Raw genomic sequence first — 23049 nt, 5'->3', positions numbered from 1 at the left:
CGTTTGCCTATCTCCGAGCAAATGGTATATGTAATAATCAAATAATCCAATTATTCTCTAAAAAAATGGTATATGTTGATAATAAGCGAATGGTATATATTGACAAGAATCAAGGCCAAGTCCTTAGTGTTATCATTAGACTTGTGATATCCAACTAACAAATAAAATCAAACTTATAAAGAGTTACGACATCACTTAATAAATATATCAAATATCTTATTTTTTTTGGCATACACTCTACAGAAGAAAAATTTTTATTCACAAAATTATTTAAATCAAAATATTAAGATCTCTCTAAAAAAAAAAATAGAGGACCGCCCGGACCCCAGGCGGTTAGGTCCCTAGTGGACCGCCCCTGGCCCAGGCGGTCGGGGCATTTAAAAAAAAAAAAAAAACCAAACACGAGGGCATTTTTAAAAAAATATTTTTTTTTTAGTATTAATAAAAATGGCCAAAAATAGCGCTCTCCGTTAAAAGAAAACGGTATGAATCCACTCTCTAAGGAGAAGTATTAAGATTCAAGAGGATACGATTCGGAGATATGACTATACCAGCACCTTTTCATTTTTCTTCTTTTTTGCGAGAAAAATATGAACCGCTTGTACGGAAAAGAAAAGTCTATGACTAAGATGATTGGCCATTTTTATTAATATCCTAGAAAAAAAAGTTAATTTTAAAAATGCCCCTACTCCTGCAGGAGGCGGTCTGGTGGGTTTTTGGGCCTCCTGTGGGTCTGGCGGTTGGAGCAGTTTTGAAAAAAAACAAATGGCAGGGGTATTTTTAAAATTAACTTTTTTTTTGTAGGTATTAATAAAAATGGCCGTAAGATGATGTATTTGATAGAAAACATTTTTTTTTTCTTTTTCTGTGAGGAATACGGCAAGAGAGCGAATGAGCGATAAGGGATGTTAATTACTTATTCTGATTACCGCTGTTAATAAATTGCGTACAACGAATCCTACGGCCTACTGGCAAGTTCGGGGAAAAAGAAAATGCATACAACGGTACATCTCAAAATTGAAAAGTCAAAAACCACTCTTCCACCAAACAAACAGCGTAGATGATATATTACCAGTGCTGTTTTGCCTTCCAGCAGAGCATAAGTGATATATTTTTCCCTTTCGACTTTACTGTCTGTGCGCTGCATGAAACTACAATAAAGTTGTTAATATTTTTACCCAACAACGCGACTTGCTCTCACTCTGTGTCTCTGCCTGAAAAAACACCGGGCAAGAGAGGAAAGAAAAGGAAAAACAATTAGAGTCCATGGAAAATGATCCTATGGGCATGGCAATCTCTCTCTCTCTCTCTCTTCCTCTTCCCTTTTATACTCCTATTAAAACCCTTCGAATTCAACCATTTTAGAATGTCGATGTTATTACTTCTTCTTCCCATTTGCCTCCTTCGTTATCGCAAAAAATGGAGTTCCGCTGGGTCTTTCTTGTCTTCTCTCTCCTCTCCATCACTGCCATCCCTTCTTTTTGGTTCTTCCCTCGCCAAACGGTTCAGGCGCCGAGTTCTTTTAACCCTGGTCATATTGTCACTCTCTCATGGAAACCCAGGTAATTTTTTTTTTTTTTCTGATATATATATATATATAGAGAAGGATTCAAATGTCTCTATTTTTTGTGCCTCCACCGTGCCTCCATTTTTAAAAACTTTAATAACTCAAAATTTAAAACTTAAAAATTAAAATAAAAAAATTAGATTTGATCTATCTTATTTTCACTATGTGCTCATAAGAAATTATCACATTTCAATTTTGTTTTTATGTGAATCAATGAGTTCAAAAATCAACGTCTAGAAATCATCCAAATTAGTACGTTTTTTACAAACTCTTGATAACAATCAAAATAAAATTAAAATGTCATAATTTTTTACACGTTCATAGATAAAATGATGTAGATCATATCCAACGGTTTTATTTTGACTTTTAAGTTTTAAATTTTGAATTATTAAAGTTTTTAAAAATAGAGGCACAAAAAATGGAGGCATTTGAACCCTCCTCATATATATATAATTTTTTGAGTGAGACCATGGTACAGAAATAAATCTGCTGTGATTTCTAAAGGGATTGCAGGACCATGTTATTTCAAATCCATCCATTTATCTGTCTAGAGATTCGTGCTTAAAAAATAAGTGTTGTTGAAATTTGTGCATTCCAAAAAGTGAAATGTTAGATTTGGAATCACATGGTCCTGCAATCCCTTTAGAATCACAGCAGATTTATTTCTGGTACGGTGCTATGCATAGTACAGATTAGTCTGTACTACGGATCGAAATTAAGATTTCCATATGAAAATGTGCATACAGACTAAATTTTATATTGTTTAGAATTTGTTTACTATTTAGATATGTAAAAAAATCATTACTTTTGGAGTGAGTCTATGGTACTATGCATATTACGATTTGTTACCGTGTTACGGCTCTATATTCGAGTTTTCAAATCCTAACGGTCGATCTAAACCGTTCATCTTGTTCTCCATATTAATATGTGTTTGGAGACCAAATTTTACATTTTTTGAAATTTTTTTACTATTTTTTTAGATTTATTGAAAATCACTGTTTTTGGATGGTCCAGAATTTTCAGATCAAGTGATTTTCTAAATATCTAAAAAAATAGTAAAAAATTTTCAAAAAATATAAAATTTGGTCTCCAAACACATATTAATATGGAGAACAAGATGAATGGTTCGAATCGACCGTTAGAATTTGAAAAATCAAATATAGAGCCGTAGCACAGTAACAACCCGTGATATGCATAGTACCATAGACTCACTCTTACTTTTGAATGGTCTAGAAATTTTAGATCAACTCTACTCTTTTTTCCTCGCATATTATCGTTTCTAGTGTACTCGATGTAGTAGAGAAGCAACAAGCTGTGATTTTCTACCTATAAAATAAAATAGTAAAAAGTTTCTAAAAAAATATAAAACTTGATCTACAAGTACATTTTCTTATGAAGATCATGTTGAATGATTCAGATTAATTGTTTACTTAGAGGGTTTAATTTTTGAAGTATTGTCTGCTTATGGTTGAAGGAGTATGCTCATTAATTCCCAGTATCAGATTAACAATAACAAAATTGTCTACTACTGGGATAAGTTTTTTCTCTCTAAAATATATGGTTCTTTTGGTTATTCAGGATTTTCTTGTACAAGGGCTTCCTTTCTAATGAGGAGTGTGATCACATTATAAAATTGGTAAGTTCATTTGTTTTGGAATTTCTAATTGATAAAAGGGACGAAGATATGTTATTATTTGATTGATTTGTGGTTTCTCTTTTTGATACAGTCAAAAAATAAGCTTGGGAAATCGATGGTGGTAGATAGTGAGTCTGGAAACAGCGTGATGAGTGAAGTACGAACAAGCTCTGGCATGTTTTTGGATAAGCGTCAGGTACTTCTAAATTCTTGTTATTCTCTTTTTAGATCACAAATTAGCTTTTTGAATCCAACACCATTAAATATCTAAGTCCTAGTTTTGGACTTTTGAAGGATGAAGTTATTGCTAGAATTGAGAAGAGGATTGCAACTTGGACTTTGCTTCCAGAAGGTATAGTTATTATCTCCAAAAGCCAATAATACATTGATCTGTCACTTGTAACTATGTATGTATCACTCAGGTATTACACCTGGTTCTAAATGTTTCTTTCCAAATGAAATTAACTTTTATGTCAAGGACTTTTCAGTCTTGTGTTTCTGTTCCCGTAACAATAAGCACCTGTATCAGTTTGATACCATTTCTGCCCAATCTGTACCAGGTAAATACTATCAAAAGACAAGGGAGCATCAGTATCAGTAGTAGTTACCTAGGATGTACCGTTTGTCTATTAAACTTTTTTGGACTCATATAAGCCTTGTCTAACGTTTTGAAAAATTTTGTTGAACAGAGAATGCTGAGAACATCCAGGTTTTGCGCTATGAGATAACTGAGAAGTATGATGCACATTTTGACTATTTCAGTGACAAGCACAATCAAGCACGCGGTGGCCATCGGTATGCCACTCTTCTCATGTACCTATCAGATGTAGAGATGGGTGGCGAAACTGTGTTTCCTGATGCTGAGGTACGTGTTTTGTTTGGTTGCTATTTATTTCTACTTTAGTTTCAATGAATGTCACTTATACTGTGTATATTTAGGATTACAGTATTGCCCAGTTTTTTTATCAGTAGCATAATATAATAATAAAATTAAACCCATACCATCTTTTTCAGCAAATTTCATTTAATACGAAACTATCACGAAAACTGAATAATTCAGCGGTTGAAATCTATGTATCATTTTTGAAAAAAAAAACAGGTCTCTCATAACCCAGATTTCAACCGCTGAATAATTCAGCGGTCCTGGTACTAAACGAAACTTGCTGAGATTGATGGTATGAGTTTAATTTGTTTTTATTTTTTATGCTACCGATAATTAGTTGCATTGATTTATGTAGTAATTGTCTTAGCAAGAGCTAAAATGCTTCTCTTCTAAAATGATACCATCTCCACTGGGGTTGTTATAGGATGATTAATCGATAAGAACAAATGATCAAATTAGAAAACCAAAATATTCCAAATTTCGCCTTCATCAGTATTAGTATACAGTATGGTGATGGGGACATATAATTGTACCAGTAAGAGAGGCAATGCTGTTAGACACTTGCATCTTATGAAAAGCCTGATTAATGATGCCATAATTTATCCGTTTAATCACAAAGAAATCATTGCTATTGGAACTAGCATGACTGTAATATATTAAGATAACAGTGATATATTTCTTCTTTTAGGGATGGGAGTCTCAGCCTAAGGACAACACGTTCTCTGATTGTGCAAAAGGAGGTCTTGCAGGTACCTAATAAAATCACATCATATCTGTTGTAAATAAGACTCTTGACATTCACATTTATGCTCAATAGAATGTTCATAGATGTCTCCTTCTTTCCAAACATTAAGTATTAACTTCCATGCAGTGAAACCAGTTAAAGGTGATGCTGTGCTTTTCTATAGCCTCCATCCAAATGGCGTACCAGATCCCAAGAGTCTCCATGCCAGCTGTCCTGTGTTAAAAGGTGAAAAATGGTCGGCTCCAAAATGGATTCGCGTCGGGTCTTTTGATAGTTTGGGAAACAGTTCTCATGAGACACATGTAGAGACTAGTACTAAAACATACCCAGAAAGCATTGGTGCTACTAAGGTATGTACCAGTGAACGCGAGAATTGTGAAGAGCTGATTGCATCAGATAAAGAATCATAAATTGGCACAATTACATGGTACAGAAAGACGAGGTACAATAAAAGTGAACGACAACGCTAAATATTCCTTTATATATGATTATTGCCAGATATTATTTTCTTTATTATTTTTTCTTTTCTTTTTTCGGCTTTTTCTACATATGCTAGGGTTGTATAAATGATAGAGTTGATGAGATAGTTTGAGGTAGTGCAATTGTATACTGTGTTAATTGAAAGCATGTGCTAAATATTGACGCAGAATGTCTTAGTGTATTCCATAATATTGCGGCAATGATATATGCTTGAAGTAAATTTGTAGATAACTCAATTCTTTCAAGAGCATAATTAAGTATGAGGTTTGTATAATAGTTTCGTTAAACTGTAAATTGCGTACAAATTTGAATAGGGTTCACACTTATAATGAAAACAAACATAGAAGCAATAACAAGAAAACTTAAGTTTTTATTCTTGTTATGCAATAGTTCGAAATAAGAAACAAAAAAATGGTGCAAAACTACACAATTTTCTTATTCCAAAATGATGAATAAATAATGAAAGTTAGCCCTCCTAAATTACTGCTTAGGGAAAATATCTGTTGTCTTGGAGATAAAGAGTTTTCTCGGATCAAATTTCTTTTTCATTGACACAAACTTGCCCCATTTTTTGCCAAATCTGACTGATTTGCTTAATGACTATTGCTGAGAGTAAGCCGACTATTTCTATTCCCAAAGGTATTGGTATTGGCAACGGAAGCTGTATCCACAACGGTGCCGACATAATAAAAAACAACTATATATATATATACTATATATACTATCTCTGTCTAGTCTACCCCTCCCATTTTCTCTTTCATTTTTGTTTTGTTTTATTTTATTTATGTATTTGTCTTGAGTGAGGCTATGGTACTTTGCAATGAACAACATACCAGTCAGTGTTATGGATTTATATTACTATTTTCAAAGTCCAAATAATCTGAACCACTCAATGTGATCATCATATGAAATGTACTTTCCAATCAAATTTGAAATATTTTAGAATTTTTTACTACTTTTTAGATAGTTAGAAAATCATTCCAAAGTAAAAATATAAATCCATAGTACGGATCTATATGCCCATTGCAAAGTACCACAGACTCGTTTGTCTTTTGTGTTGTGGTTCCACTTCACTCCATTCTAACAAGAAAAATACTCCGCTTAGTTACAGTGTTAGTTTTATAATAACATATAATCAGCAGTTCAGCACAGATAAACTTTAGATTATATTTTCTATATACAACAATGAGTTCTATAGAAACCAAAAAACAAAATCATACTTTCTGATGTAAAGTGAATCTGCTGTGGAACGACCCTGTCCTACCACTATTTCTAAACTCTAACTAATGAATAACAAATGAATTATTAAGATGGCATCGACACATTGATATACTGTACCTAACATACAGCACACGGTCGTGTGCTCTTCGTCCCAAAATGTGAATACCAATGAACCAATCAATCGATCGATGGATTTTCCGTGTCATCTCATATTGCAGCACTGAGGATTTCCATCTTGTAACTTCTCCCACATGCAAATCATCTGACGTGGTGACTGGTAGTGTGCGGTATAGTATTCGTCTATGCAACCGAATTGACAAAATCTGAAGCTATGAATATATTGTACCGGTTTTGTAATACCAAATTTCTCCACCCACATGCCCATACTAACGTCTTCCATCTTGAATAACTGCACAACACATCACAAACATTAAATTTCCAATACCACATCACAATTTAGTAGTATAATGGAATTAAACTCAATTAATAAAATAGCATAATAATCGATTAGGCTGTTACCAGGGTGGATCTACATGGAATTAAACTCAATTGACCCGTCTATTTTCAAAAATTATGTGCTTATACATGATTTTATATATAGTTTAGAGTAAAATACTTTGGGTGCCGTAAAATTGACTCTCATACTCATCCTGAAAATTTTTATCTGATGGACTCCCAATATATGTTTGATTCTACTTCGCCCATCAAATACCAAACCCCAGCCGATAAAATAATAAGGAATTAAAGCATACGACTAGGTATTTGTGCAAACCAGGAAGATGAGATGAATATCTATCTGACACGTAGTACAATGACATGACAAAAATTATTACTCTGGAAATAGTAAATTCTTACCCTGAGCTTGTTAGTTTCAAACTCTGATATAACAAAACGTGCAATATCAGCCGATACGACATAACCCGGCCCATTAGCATAGGGTGGATAATCTTCCTCGGGCCATTCCTGAAACCAAAGTGGAAAAAAATAAGAAGTTATAACATAATTTTAATAAGAAATGATGTAGTACATAATCTTCATATTGCATTGGATGTAAATGAAAAAAATAATCATTACCTCATATGTCACAGCCCATTTTCCATTTCGTAGAGGCTTGTGGTAATAATTAATATTTCCCATATACAGACTTCTACCTTCTGGTATTTTTCTCACTTCACCCATCACTGACTCGATTCTGACAAAGTTGTCGTCGTCACATTTCATGACATACTTAGCAGAAACAACTCGAACCTACAAAAATGAATTAGATGAGTATAAACAAAAATACATAAATTTATTTTAAAAAATTTACCCTAATATGGAACACACAAGAGTTATATTTACCCCGTATTCACATATTGCAATGGTCTTTAAGACCACAAGGTCATAGCTGTCTAAAAATGGAACTATGACTATGTCACCGAAGAACTCGGCCTCCTTTTTAAGCTCCATGTTCACCTCATTTCTTCCGTTCTGCGCAAAATGAACTTAGCAAGTTAGAAATTTAAAGAATGTAATATTCTTAGTTTAGTATGATTATCTTTAAAGTAATGAGCAATTTACACCATAGAAAATGAACTAATCATAGAACTAATAGAATGAAATAGATATAAATTGTTACCAGTGCCACAAAGAAGCGCGCCACAGTGTTCTTTGATTTTCTTACAGAAGACATCCATGATTTCCTGATGGCCATGCGCTCTGCGAAATGGTTCCCGGCCGAGAGAATCCCGATGAAAAACTCAACTGGTTCATCAGGCAAATCCGGTGCCTTCCACTGAGGCGACATATCGAGGTTATTTTGTGGATCAAAACTCGGTTGTGAATTGGGAAGAGATGCAGCGTATATAGATTCAACATCTATGTCTCCGCCAAGTGAGAGCCCGGTTGCATCTTCAAGTGCAAACCCCTGAATATGAAAAGCACATTTGTAATTAAGCCTTGATTTAATCCGGATAAGTGCGAATTGACTAATTGCTGTGCAATTTTTCCCAAATTTTCTCAATAACCTTGGGAAATTTACTTTGCTTATATTTTATGTTAAATATGCAATGTTCCACTTCAACCCAATTGTATTTGTAAAACATAAGCTCCACAATTAAACCTTACTTCCTAGCCAGTTCCGAAACTTCTACACCAACTAAATGTCAGATCAATGATCAATTTGCCCTCAATTTTGCAAGGAAACACCAAACAAAACAAGGAAAAACAAACAGTAAAATAATGTTTAAATTACAGTCAGACTGGTGGCTACATATAAATTGATGCCAAGTAATGATACTTACAGTACGGTACGGGAAAGAAGTCACATGGCGGCCGTCTACATTGATATGATAGCCTTCGAGACCGGCTGTTAAAGTGAGAACAAATAATTTTTTCTCTACAAGTGGGTATGGCCACTCAACCTTAATTTTATCGGTTCTTCTCTTAATTATCCTTTTTAACCACCAAGCACTTTTCGGCTCGTTCGACAGGTAGTCTTCACCGCTAACCCATTTTTCACATTTTAATTGCCCGTCAACTGTAAAAGGTAAACAAAGTAACATGCATTAATTCAAGTTCGTAATAAGAAATGAAATTTGTTATTATTTTGTTCTTATTTATATTTTCTTAAGGATCTGTTTTTTTTTATTATTTTGAGATAATTCAACAATTCACGTTTAATCAAGAGAATATGAGAAATTATTGTGTACTTAATATTATACCAGCTATATCACAAGTCATAATCATGAAAGTGGGTTCATACTTCAGAGTGCAAACTGAAAAGGGCAAATAAAATAAGGGGCAAAATTGACCAGAGTTTGGTAAGGCATATTCTCTTTAGAAAGGCAAAAGAGGCCTTTTCTTTTGTGTTACTTTTTGCAAATGCAATCCAGAGAAGCAGGCAAGCAGCTTACTAAAGTGAAGTACAATAATATTCTTAAAATATTTGTGAATTGCCCCTATCAATAAAGCTTCTCAATAAGTTTAATTAAAAACTAATAATCCACTTAACAGACACATTACTGGTCACACCTCAGAGGATCCAATTCCAACTCAGAGAACCATTTGCAATACATTAAAAATGTTAAAAAAGAAGAACACATTACACTATGGTCCCAGGGGTGTCAACGGGTAAGGAACTGGTTGGGTGTAAGCATTTTTATATCCTTACCCGTTAATTTAACCAAAAAAAACTTTACCTTTACCCGTATCCGATAAGCTAACAATAAAAAATCTTAGTCATACCCATCTTATCGAATACGGTACGGGTTAAACGGATTAGGTGTCATTGAATTGATATATATATATATATATATGGACCATGAATAAAACTCCATCACATCATGCATCATCTCCATATAAATATTATACCTATATATATAATTTCATTTTTTTTTTTAATAGTTACCGTATAGGGTAACGGGTAGGAAATAATCTTTATCCATACCCTTACCCGTTATGTTAACGAAAAATAACTCTACCTTTACCCGTACCCAATAAGCTAACGAAAAAAACTTACCCAACCCTGTCTTATCATATACAATACGGGTTGGATAAATGGTAAAATATACAACCAAGCCAACATTTGAGTTCAATTTAACAGAAAAAGGAAATGTGAGAAAACAAAAACAAAAAAAAAAGTTGTAATTTACCAGTATCTTCACCAGCAGTTGATCCCCAGCCTTCGCAACGAAGAGGCACACCCCATTGCATTCTATAACAGGTGTTCTGTTCAATTACAGGCCTCCCCGTGAAATCTCCTTTTAACCGAGGGTTAAAGTGCAAAATCCTTGGGGGCTCTTCACCATCTACCATTTTCATCCCCAAAAGCTCCATTCTGAATTGTGAAACCAATGCTGCATTCTCCCCCTTCCTCAATTCTTTTATCTTTGGATCATGCTCTTCATGTGCAGCTCTTGGTCTTGCAATAAGTGTTATGTGGGATCCGAGCGTCATACCGCATGGGAGCTCCATGAGGTTCTTTTGCTCTCTTAACTGGACCCCGGTGCTGGATATTGAAGCGGGGCATTTTTCCAGAGGTTCGTTTGTCTGTGGCAATGGCGAGGCCGATGATGGAGATGATTTTAATTCATATAACAACTTGGAACCTGAGAAAAAATGCCCAAAAAAAAAAAGATATTAAATTAAAATATATAATGATGAGGGTTTAAAATTGTTCTTGGTACTTTTATTTAAAAATTATTTGTGAAATAAATAAATAAACCTTAAATCTGGAAATATGCTAATTCCGTGCACACAGGAGAAATTGTTTTTATAATCCTGGTAAACATTGAAATCCACCATGTGCATGCTCAATAAAGAATGAATAAAATTGCCAAACACCCTCCAAAATTAGAAGCAAACTATGATATGACCCACTTTTTTCTCTTATCATGCAAGGAAAAAAGGAAGAATACTAAGAAATAAAATACACGAAAATTCTTTGATTTTTTTGCATTACTACAATAATTTTGGGATTTTGCAGGGGTATAATGAAATTTTTCATAAAAAGCAAACAAAAAAAAAAGAAGTACCAAGTTGCCAGGCATCAAGTGCAGATTTTTCCAGACCAGAGGAGACATGTCCAGTTCGATTAAACTGGAGAGAAGAGACCGTGAGTGTGGTCTGGCTCTGATGTGGCAGGTGGAGGCGGCGTGGGAGCTTGTGAGGCCGAACAGGGGAGGCAACTGATTGTGTATCCTTTTGTGTAGCGAGTAGTAGTGGCCTTATAACTGTGTTTCCTGTTGTGGTGGTTCCGACCGATATAGGCTGGATCCGGTGAGAGAGAAAGGGGAACTCATAGAACAAGAGAAAGGCCAAGTAGAAGAAGCAGAGAAAGATAAGAATTTGAGTTGATCCTTTCTTCATTGTTTTCTAGAATCTTGTGTAATGGACAGAGAACTATATGGAATCTCTCTTCTATCGCCTACAGAGAAGAGAAAAAAAAAAGTGCGGCGAAGTAGAGAGGAAAAAGAGAGATGGAAGTTGAGAAAATGGAAGTGAGAAATATAGAAGGAAAAGAAAGAGCCGTTTGTGGCGGGACCGGTTCTTCTACAATCTACTCGGTAGAATTATTTATTGAAATGAAAGGAATAGATAAGCTCCAACAGGGGCATTTTTGTATCACACTGCAGCACATCTAGAAGAACTCTCTGGCTAATATTTATTTATTTATTTTGTTTTGTTTCCACTTTCCAGTCACGCGTGCAGCTCAAAAGCGAATCTGTATTGTAGAGGATCACCCTCACTTTACGGTTTGAGATTCGGGTCGCAATAGGGGGCAATATTTTTGAACTTTGAGATTTGTGCCAAGTTAAAAGAACGGTCCGGATCCACCAATTAGGAAATCATTGTAAAAGATTCCCTTGTGCGGTACCCTACTGGATCCGAATTCCTCAAAAGCAGGGTTTTATGGAAATGCCAACAAAGCAAGAATTCCATTCATATAAGAACTCAAAAACTAGTGCTGTAATTCTAATGTCTTCCCATTTTATTTCTGAGAATCTTGAGATTGTTGGTATGTTTGTGAGATTTTTAGAGCATGCATATTCCAATTATAGTATAATTGATGATTATTCGAATATAAATAACTTTAACAATTGTTTTTAAAATTATATCTATTTTTTAACTTGTAAGATCCATTTCGGCGATTTTTATTAATATCCCTAAAACAAATCAAAATTTTAAAAATGCCTCTGCTCCCAATTTTTTTTTAAAAATGCCCTGACCGCCTGGGCTTCGGGCGGCCCAAAAAAGCCTCTGAGGCGCCGGCCCAAATGGCGGCCCACAACACCAGTGAGGCGCCCCCCTATCTGGCGCCCCACTGCCCAACTATAACCCCACCATCTGAGCCGCCCCTCCTCTCTCTCCCCCATTGTTTCTGCCGAAAAAAAGAGGAAAAAAAGAGAAAAAAAGAGAAGAAAGAAGAAGAAAGAAGCCGTTCCGAGCCGACCCCTCTCTGCCTCGCGCCTCGATTCGCTTCTCTCTCGATCGAACAAGTGAGTTTTCTTTTTTTCGATTTGATTAGGGTTTAGGGTTTCGGTTAAATGTGATTAAATGATGTAATGTGATTCGGTTTTGTTTGATTCGATGTTTAGGGTGAAATGTTAGTAATTAGTTGAATTGATTGAATTGGTCGAATTGGTTCGATTGGATGCTTGAATTAGATGATTGATTGCTCGATTGCTTGAATTAGATGGTTGAATTGCTTGATTGCTTGAATTAGATGGTTGAATTGCTTGATTGCTTGAATTGGATGCTTGAATTGCTTGAATTGGTGCAATTGCTCGAATTTAGGATTATGATTTATGGTAAAATTGCTTGAATGACATATGGTTGAATTTAGGGTTTGTAGTTGTGAATTGTGATTTTTTTTTTTAAATTTAGGGTTTATAGTTAAATTTAGGGTTTATGGTTGTCAATTGTGAATTACTTACAAATTTAGGGTTTACACTTCAATTTAGGGTTTATGATTTAAAAATATGCATATTTATTTTTTGAAAATTATTTTTGTGATAGTTTATAAAAAACATGTATATATGAATATAAAAGATTTGAAGTAAAACTAATTATTTTGAAGTATATCAATATTTGTTTAAAAATGATATATATATATTTTTTATTGTAAGTAAATTGCATCTATATCTCATTTTTTTTATAGTAAGTAAATTGCATGCATTTGTTTACCAAAAAAAAATGCATGTACATGCAAAATTAATTTTGTAAACAAATTGCATATACACCCAAAAAATAAACCCAGAATTGTATATGCATTTTTTTTTGTAAAGTTTATTTATTTTCAACAAAATTAATTTTTGTAAAAAAAAAATGCGTATGCATGCAATTTACTTACATGCAAAGTGTAAATTAATTGTATATACATGCAAATGCATATGCATGCAATAAAATTAATTGTATATTTTTGAACATCATATAAATGCAATTTATTTACATACAATTATTTTTGGATTATATACATGCAATTCTTATTAAAAAAGTAAACCCAGAATTGTATATGCTTCTTATTAAAAAAAATTTATATAAATTGTATGTTTTGATTAATATTTTTTGGCAAATGTAGTATGCCTAGAGTTAGACGGTGGGGAGTACGAGCTGATGGTATCAGCGCAGATGGTATCAGCTGATGGAATATCGATTGGTTTCCGTATCGTGCATGGTATCAGCGCAGATGGCTGAGCCCGCGACATTAGAGCAGACACATCTATGGTATTATCGGGGACCGGTCGTCTGTTTCTGGATCGTGGAGTACCATTACCCCGATCGGGTATCCCGGCAGTTTGGCTTGGATGCTTTCATCCCGGAGCACCCGTTGATGGGCAAGGATGCTACCGACAAGTTCCACAAGTAAGTACCATCTACTTAATTAATTTTTAACTTTAATATATCCACTGTTTCTCTACTTTCTAATTAATTGCACTTGCAGAACGGCGCACACTAAGGCTAAAGTCGACTGGAGCCAGCATTTCGTCATGCAGTACAACTGGGCTCGACATCCGGAGCAGCACTTATGGAGCCCGCCAGATACTACATCGTTGGGTGCTGGTCCCGGGGATCTGAGATATGCCGTATGGTACCAGAGATGGGGCATGCCGTCAGTCTACCTGACAGGCCATTATGGCGAGACCCTACGACGTAGGCTGATGGATTCATCCAGCAATTATATGCCCTGGGGTCCGATCAATGCTCGCGCGGTAAGTAAAACTGAAACATACTTTAATTTTAAAGTGCAAATCCAGATTACTTACTGTAGGCATAATCATGTTGTGTGCAGCTGTTGACCGCTATGAGAGGAGTTGGACACAGCTTGGCGTGCATGGCGAAGGATGCTTGGCAATATATAGGATGCCAGATGCTCGAGCACACTGCACCAATCGTGGAGACAGGCAGTTTTGAAGGCCGCCTCGTTGGCATGCTGCACGATGCTGGGGAGAACATCAATTGGCGGGAGATACAGTCTGCACCGCGAAATCCAGATTATCAACGAGTCCCTGTCTACGGCGATGAGATGCCGCAAGCTCCTGCAGGTAATTACAAGTTAATATTTAAAGTACGACACACACAGTATTCTTATTTCCGTTGAATTGTTCGTTCTAACTCAGTTAACTTCCAATTATGCAGCTGATGACTCAGGTTGGGCGTTCCACGACTGGGTGCTGAATACCCAAGGATGGGATGCTTATAAAAATAAATACGGAGTTGCAGTAGAGCTTGGCACGGTCAATCGCCAATTATACCATTATTTGTTGCAGAGTTCTTTGTATGTAGCAAAACTAACATTATTTTAATCTAGGATAGAGCACCTCGTTGGAATGCCGATCCCATATTTAGCATAAATGAGCTGGACCCGGCAGATACAGATGCAGAGGCGTATGGCTCCCACAGACCACGATATGGAGTGGAGATGGAGCATGACTTTGAGGCTGGTGGGAGTTCATCTCAGACTGCAGATGGCTTTGTCTCTGCATTATTTGGCGCACCGCCTCCTTCCACGTATTCTGCAAGCTGGGAGCAAGATCCATGGGAGCTGCGTACACAGCCCGCCAATGCAGAGTCAGCTGCTGGATTTGATCCACGGGCAGCCAGGACAGGTACGCAGCACATGTATACGGAGGACGAGGATGAGGATATGGGGGACGATGAGGAGGATTTGGGAGAGGATGCACTCCGAGATGTGAGTCCGCAGAGGCGCGTGCAGCCGCACAGGCATGGCAAGGGCGTAGCGGCTCCTAGGTTGTCTCTATCCGGAAGGAGACGAAGATGATGATTGTAGAGTTTTTGTTTATTGTGATATATTTCTGACTGTAGTATTTTGACTATGGGACTGCTGTATTATGTTGACATTACGTTTTTTTATTTTATGTTAATGTTGGTATTATGTTGTTTGCACTTTGCATTTCATTATTATAACACAGTTCAACAATACAATTAAAGTTCAACAATACAATTAAAGTTCAACAATACAATTAAAGTTCAACAATACAATTAAAGTTCAACAATATAATTAAAAGCTTAACAGTATACTTCAAGTAATTACATTCAAACTAAGAAATTATATTCAAGTAATTACAATTTCTTCACTATTTGCGACCCACACTCCCAGCAGACCGCCTGTGACAGGGGCGGTTTGCTAGGGTCCTGACCGCCTGGGCCACGGGCGGTCCACTAGGGATGCCTATTTATTCGTTTTTTCTCTCTCTCTTCTCACGCCAACATCAGTCTACCTTCCACCTCAAAGGCAGAAAGAAGGGAGAAAGCGCTCCAGGCGATTTCGGACGATTTCGGGCGATTTTCTGGGCGACTACAGCTACAGGTAATTTAAATATTTTTTAAATTATTCTTTAAATATTTTTGGTAATTATTTTTTAAATATTTCTTTTAATTATTTTTAAAATATTTATTTCAATTATTTTTTATATATTTTCTAATTATTTTCTAATTAGCCGTTGATTACTGTACAGTTAGTATTTAATTACGCACATAATTAGCCTTCCTAATCAATTGCTGTCACTTCAAACCCTAGTTATAATGGCACCCAAAGTTGGAAAAAATAGAGGAAGAACTGAAACCGAACGCGAAGCAAAAAGAGCACTCATTAATAATTTTTGGACGGCTGAAGCCTACGCGATGAGGAATTTGGAAAGATTGTTTTCACCCAAAAATAAAGAAGCATTTCTGAGCACTCTTGATCCATCAATTAGAAAAATGCTGATGGAAGGCTGGGTGGACAGGGTCCCTCCACCTGGATGGGGACAGTGCTGCTTATGTGAGCTGAACGGAGATATGGTGGATATGTTCTTCTGTTATAAATGTGGCAAAGCTGTTCATCCCAATTGCATGGACCCGCATGCAGATCTGCTGAACGACGCTCGTCTCACTACGTGGGAGTGTCCTGCGTGCGTCCGTCGGGCTGAGGAAAAAAAGGGAGCAAGCTCCTCGTCTCGTAAGGCTTAGACCCCAATTGTATGTTGTTGTAGTATTTTATGTTTTAACTGTAACGGTTTGTATAATTGATATTTGAACTGGTTGTTGCTGTATGAATTTTATGTTACCTTATTCTATGGACTCGACGGTACTGTATTATTTAGTAATGTATTTGAATTTTAAATTCCTGGATTTATTATGAATTTTAATACGTTTTTCTTCACAAAATTCTTCAAATCAAAATTATCAGATCTATATAAAAAAAAAAAAAAAAAAACCATGGGGTGCCAGATGGGGGGGCGCCTCACTGGTGTTGTGGGCCGCCATTTGGGCCGGCGCCTCACAGGCTTTTTTGGGCCGCCCGAAGCCCAGGCGGTCAGGGCATTTTTAAAAAAAAATTGGGAGCAGGGGCATTTTTAAAATTTTGATTTGTTTTAGGGATATTAATAAAAATCGCCGGATCCATTTAGTATTTTTGATATAATTCTTTGACATACTCATAATAGTCTTAGAAATTAATTGCAATCTTTAATGTGTGAATATTAATAAGATTGTTACATGAGCAAGCCTTTTAAATTAATGTTGATTTATATTCTTGTAATAAATGATATAATTATCATATCACCATTTAAAGTTAATTTATTGTTGAAATGCACATGCTCTTACTTTTATTTTTTTTAGTTAAGCTAAATAAACACAATTAACCGATCTTCAAAATTTATAGAAACTAGACATATTTTGGCGGACTATACATTGTTGTTGTTTATTTTGATAATATCCATTTAAGCAAATTTGATGATATTGAACTTTAAAAACATTAACATCATAAATTTACACATAATAAAACTTTTTTAATTGGAGATTTATAGAACTTTGCATAGTCTTTTGAATTTAATTAAGTAGTGAAGGTGTTATTATTTTAAAATAGAATGTGAAAAATAATGTTTTTGTTACTTATTGTTCTTTTTTCCATGGACTATGAATTTGTGAATGTCTTGTATTTATGTATAATTTATTTCTTAATTATATGTTTAGTGATTTTCCAATAATTATTTAGATATAAATTTTCTACAATATATTTTAAAATATAATTACTCGGGGGGCAAAATTAAGAAGGGACCGGAGAGCTTCTTATAGTTTTAAAAAAATTATAAATTTCGCCCATAATTTCTACTATTTTTAATAAATTATGTAATTAGTTCATCTATTAATAAAGTTTTTTTCCAATTAAAGTAACAAATATATCTCATTATAAATATATTTTATCAAATATTAGCTTTTTACTAAATTCATCTTTAACTATAATAATACTTGATTCTAAACGTCATGCTTCGGTCTCTAGATTCAGCAAAATTTTGTCTATATATTTAATTAGAGGAGGGATCTAATTACACTTTTTTGGTGACACCGAATTACATTCTCGATTTTCAAAGTTTTTAAAGTTCAAATAGTCAATCCAAACTGTTCAACATAATGGATATATTAAAATGTGTTTGCAGATCAAATTTTATGTTTTTTTTTAATTTTTTACTATTTATGAAGTATTTAACAAAATCGCTATATTTAGACCATTGAATTTTTATACCCATCTTAATAAATAGTAAAAATATTAAAAAAATATAAAATTTGACAATTTGAATCTTATAAACGAAGATATAAAATATGAGATATGAAAGACATGAGGCATTAGAACCCTCCTCTTTTAACATATTCATCATGTTATACGGTTTGAATCGATTATTTGAACTTTAAAAATATATAGTATAATTCAGTGTCACTTAAAAAAGATATAATTAGATCCCTCCTCATTTAATTATAATCCTTTTCCTTAAATAAATAAAAAATCTGGCTTTTATTTGTTGAATGTGATATCCTCTGAGATTTTAATTACAGGAACAACAACTTGACTCGAGCCTGGAGTCGGAAGGGGACAAAGGAGAGGTCGACGATAGGAATCCTCTGTCGACCCAAAACAGCAAATACAAAAACATCCAATCAAATCTGGTATCAATGCTACGTGGCGGTCTATCCATTAATTCCTAGAAAAGACTTGGGATTTACTTCCACACGAAGGAAGTCTCATGTGAAGTCGCACTGGTCTTCTGGAAAATCGGCGAACGCGTCTAAGGGAAGCCAATCTGCTACTTTTTCTCAAGAAAAGGAGGACCCTTCTATTATCCAATCCGAACCGTTCAACATCGATCAAACGGCTTCAATTTTTTTTAACATGGCACGAATCTCAAAGCACAAATAAATCAGATGTAATTAAAACCGTTTGATCGATTTTAAACGGTTCGGATTAGAGAATAGGAGGGTCCTCCTTTTCTCAAGAAAAGGAGCAGATTTCATTCCAGTCTAAGAAGGAATAAAAATAAACTTGTTTCTTAAACGGTGTCAATGTTCTGTTATTAATTTGTGTTTGATTTTTCTACATTTTTTGCATGAATGAATTGAATGATGGATCTGTGTTGAAATTGACTCGAGAAGTAGACCTGCCACGTTTACCGACACGGCGGCGTGTCAGTTGATTCCAATATTCCACGAGTTTGAATTTTAAAATCTCCCATGTTAAATAAATTTATCATTGAAAAGAAAATATCTGCGTATCTGGACGCGTGCAATGCTGAAAAGGAAATGAACTAATAATATCTGTATATCTGGCCTCTGTTCAAAGTAGGAGATTATATTTATCTTTTATTAATGAGACTTGCGTAACACTAAATTTATAATATTTTCTATTTTAGTAAGCAACATTAGATAAAGCTAGGCATTGTAATTTTTAGGAACTCAGTAACAACCAAATTATATATAAAAATTGTACATTATCTTTATTCTATTTATAATTATCAAATGTTTAAATAGCGTTTATCGTGTCATAGCGGACTGATTAAAAAAAAATAGCGCCATAGCTTTTATGGTCTGAAAACGCTATAGCGCGCTATTTATAACCTTGATAATTATTGAATAAAAGCTGTGGTGCTATAGCTTTATATTTTATTTTTATGTTCAGTCTCATAGACGAATCTAAAAATTGTAAATAAAAAACACATTTTCAGAATCTTTTACAGTAATTTTCTTCCTTTTTTAAAAAATAGCGAAATTTTTTTTAAAAAAAATTGAAATATAGTTTACTATAAAATTGTAGAAGCAATACATCAATAAAAAGGACCTAGGTGACAGGTTATTTGCGACATTTCAAGTTACCTGAATTTTCCAATGAAGGTAAAGGCATCAGTTTTTCGGATACTTCAACAATGTTTCCAAAAAATTAAAAATTAAAAGAAGACAAGTAATTGATTACAGGAATTAAATAATACGCGTACTTGTTTTCTAAATTGTCACTGTAGCGTTTAGTTTATTATCTAAATTCCTAATTATCGTTGAATTGATAACTTAAATGATGTATTTAGTCAACATGTGGATAGCTTATTGACGAGTAAACAAGACCAAGATTAATTGAAGGATAATAAATTAATAATCAAAGTTCCTTTTTTTAATGCATATCTCCTGCGGTACCGCAAAAGATATAATGAAGTCTCGTAGTTAAAATATAAAAGGTTTATTTTAAGTTCGTGCAAATTTATATTGAACGGTCCAGATCTACTCTGATAGGGTCAGATATCTGATTTTGGGAATGAATCCAATGAGACCAATTAGGTCAGAGTAGGTCCCATTGTAGGTATGCTTCTAATAATACAAAAGTTACAAGTGCCAAGTAGAAACAATCTGTCGTTTGAAATGCAAAATAATATATATTTTGGATATAAAATTTCACAAGCGAATATGAACCTTTTAACAGATTTCCATGTGCTGTCCTTTTTATCTTGACCGTTTAAAATTAGGTAAAGGTTTGTTCAACATACTCAACTTCAAATCCACCGCCAACCTAAGTGCATTTTAGGCTGACACCATGTAATATTTGATTAAACAAAAGGAACCATATCACCTGTCATATTCCAATCAGAGCTTCTAAATTGAAGTTTAGCTTAATTGAAATTGATAAAAACAAAATGAGAATAAATTCTCACAGGCATTGAATAGTCCAAGAACTATTCAAAAGTAATAATTTCCTAATTATTTTAGAAAATATTAAAAATATTTTAAAAAGTAAAATTCATTTTTCAGGTATATTTTCATATAAAAATTGGTTAAGATAGATTGTTTAAATTTAAAAAAAATAAAGATAAAAAGTACAATTTTGTCTCATTTTGAAATATTTATTATTATTTTTCTCTTTTGCTTTGCTCAAACAAACATTCATGCATTTGAAATCACCAAGCAATAGCTGTTTGTTTTGGGTCCTTGTCCCATTGGAATTTGTATATTTTTTCTGCATGGCAACAAAATCTTGGGGAAATTAGCGATGTCAATGACCATCAAAAAAAGAAATTAGCGATGTCAATTGTTGTATTGGTTGGTCGCCAGATGCCAACCTGACAGTCAGGCAGAGAATGGATTATAATTTATAACCACCGTTCGCCTGGAATAAAAACACTGTTGTAGGTCCATGTAAAGAATATTTTCTTGGAATTATATTATCATTAATATAATGAGAAACGACGAGGTACCTACCTACATACTCCATAAATGCATCTAATTACCTCAATGTTAGTTACAGTGACCGGGGGACAAATCGGCGTTAAAATTTATATGCGAATTTTAAAGTTATCAATGTGAATTTTAATGCAGAGCTCGACCGAATTTTCCCTAATTTCTAGTTACATAATGGTATTAAGGATATCTTGAATTGATAAAGTAATTTTCTTTTCGAGAAAAAAAAATACTAAGTACCTTTACAACAAAATTATATATTAAGATTTGTACACACTTGATCCACATAAATTTTAAAATTAATGCGAATCGGATAGCTCTGACTGAATATCTGATTAAATTTGTCCATCGGACTATCACGATTTCTAATTAGAGTAGAACTAGGGTGCTATTAAGCTCACCAAAGTTTTGGTGAGCTCAACTCTAAAACTCATAAAATCGATTTCAAATGACGAATCCGAACCGTTGAAATCTGCCTACCTTACGTGTGATGCATCTACATATGAAATTTTTAAACATTCGAATTAATTTAGTATAAAGTCAAGCGGTCAAAATTAGAAGGTTAATAAATTAATTTTAGTGCATTCATTTTTGAACTTTTTTTGACCGCTTGACTTTATACTAAATTAATTCGAATGTTTAAAAATTTCGCATGTATATGCATCACACATAAGGTAGGCGGATTTCAACGGTTCGGATTCGTCATTTAAAATTAATTTTATGAGTTTTAGAATTAAGCTCACCAAAACTTTGATGAGCTTAAGAGCACCCTAGTTCTACTCTTCTAATTATATATATTAATATTATTGGGTATGAGTGATATCTTGATTGGCGAAGCACTCAACACTTTTACAACTGAATTATATTTTTCCCTACGTGACTCTGTCTTTTATTCAAACCCAACTTTGTCTGCCACTCAATGTTTACTTTTATCCAACTATTAGAATTTATAATTTAGAGCCACTTCTGTCTTATAAAATATAAATTTTACTTGGGAAATGATTATCCTCGTTGACTACTGTGAGCCAAACAATTTTTTGTGCAAGTTTTCAACAACGTATCATTTACAAGAATACACCAGTTTGTAATTTCAAGCCAATGGGAAATGTATTTTTATCGTCAGATTTACATTCTGAACCAAGCAGTTTTATTTATTTATTTATTTTTAGTTGACTGTCAAGACTTTGAACGCTATCAAAATAAATTTGTAAATGATCAAACCTTTTGAAGTGCAAAAAAGATATTCATTTTTTCACTATGAACTTTATATAAATTTGAATTCATACATGGCTGACATTTGTTAGAATATACTAGTATCGTGTCTGTGTATTCCAATATGACATGTTATAAGAGAACAAAAAAATAAATTCTAATCCAAAATGACATATTTTTATAAAAAAAATATATACTAATGAAAAAAATAATTATTCAACAATATCCATGAATGATATTATTATAGGTTGAAAAAAAAAATGAAGACCTGACCAATCATCCAAATTTTTTTTAAATGACACTTAAAAAATGAAAAGAAATAGAGATATCGGCGAATACGTGTCTAAATAAATTTAAACTTGTACACGTTAAAAATATAAAAAAAGATGCATAGAATAAAAATAAGACAGACTATTTGATAGAAGGGCTGATATTCATTTCATCTTTTAATAAGAGAAGAGATTTGAATGTTTGTTACTAGTTAGCTATAAAATTTGAACCCGTGTGTACAATTCATGCTTGTGAATATTTTTGCACAAAAAAAATGTCAATGAAGTATATTTGAAACGATCGATATCAAAGGAAAAAAATTAAGTAAAAAAGAAAAGTTGTGCAATTCAATGTGCATATGGAAGTCGTTAGATGTTGAAGGTGATTTTGTGACCTCCCCACCCCATCTTGAAGAGAGGGCAAAACGAAAAGGACAAACATGAAATTTGAAGTTCAGTTGTGTAATAAAAAGAAAATTTGGGATGTAGTGAAAGAAACTCCAATGAAATTTACTCTGATCACTTGCTTAAAAGTTATGATATGCCTAAAATCAAAACATAAAA

General features: G+C 33.9%; 2 protein-coding genes across 2 annotated transcripts; one reads left to right on the top strand and one right to left on the bottom strand.

Annotated features, from left to right (window-relative positions):
- The first annotated feature begins 1200 nt into the window (after window positions 1–1200).
- Window positions 1201–5477, top strand: LOC144575084 (putative prolyl 4-hydroxylase 7). Its single transcript, XM_078325205.1, has 7 exons — window positions 1201–1562; window positions 3146–3203; window positions 3295–3399; window positions 3498–3555; window positions 3893–4068; window positions 4775–4835; window positions 4958–5477. Exons 1-7 carry the CDS (start codon window positions 1420–1422, stop codon window positions 5239–5241), a joined length of 885 nt encoding a protein of 294 aa, XP_078181331.1. The 5' UTR covers window positions 1201–1419; the 3' UTR covers window positions 5242–5477.
- An 891-nt stretch (window positions 5478–6368) lies between these two features.
- Window positions 6369–11494, bottom strand: LOC144575122 (hydroxyproline O-galactosyltransferase GALT6-like). Its single transcript, XM_078325241.1, has 8 exons — window positions 11047–11494; window positions 10165–10620; window positions 8815–9050; window positions 8151–8438; window positions 7874–8002; window positions 7607–7780; window positions 7388–7495; window positions 6369–6941 (listed from the first exon to the last, which is right to left on the bottom strand). The coding sequence occupies exons 1-8, from the start codon at window positions 11378–11380 to the stop codon at window positions 6735–6737; spliced, it is 1932 nt and encodes a 643-aa protein (XP_078181367.1). The 5' UTR covers window positions 11381–11494; the 3' UTR covers window positions 6369–6734.
- Window positions 11495–23049: the final 11555 nt, after the last annotated feature.

This window comes from Carex rostrata, chromosome 23, assembly GCF_964058835.1.
Source record: "Carex rostrata chromosome 23, lpCarRost1.2, whole genome shotgun sequence".
Lineage (NCBI taxonomy): Eukaryota > Viridiplantae > Streptophyta > Magnoliopsida > Poales > Cyperaceae > Carex > Carex rostrata.
Note: the sequence above shows the minus strand (reverse complement) of the source record. Positions and strands in the feature narration are given on the sequence as shown.

What these genes read in the sequence shown, in the direction of transcription:
- LOC144575084 (XM_078325205.1), top strand. Translation starts at nt 1,420, where the DNA reads ATGGAGTTCCGCTGGGTCTTTCTTGTCTTCTCTCTCCTCTCCATCACT. An exon ending in ACTCTCTCATGGAAACCCAG is followed by an intron (nt 1,563 to 3,145) that starts GTAATTTTTTTT and finishes TTGGTTATTCAG; the next exon opens with GATTTTCTTGTACAAGGGCT. An exon ending in CTGTGTTTCCTGATGCTGAG is followed by an intron (nt 4,069 to 4,774) that starts GTACGTGTTTTG and finishes TTCTTCTTTTAG; the next exon opens with GGATGGGAGTCTCAGCCTAA.
- LOC144575122 (XM_078325241.1), bottom strand. Translation starts at nt 11,380, where the DNA reads ATGAAGAAAGGATCAACTCAAATTCTTATCTTTCTCTGCTTCTTCTAC. An exon ending in AACTGCTGGTGAAGATACTG is followed by an intron (nt 9,051 to 10,164) that starts GTAAATTACAAC and finishes TACCTTTTACAG; the next exon opens with TTGACGGGCAATTAAAATGT. An exon ending in TTGCAATATGTGAATACGGG is followed by an intron (nt 7,781 to 7,873) that starts GTAAATATAACT and finishes TCATTTTTGTAG; the next exon opens with GTTCGAGTTGTTTCTGCTAA.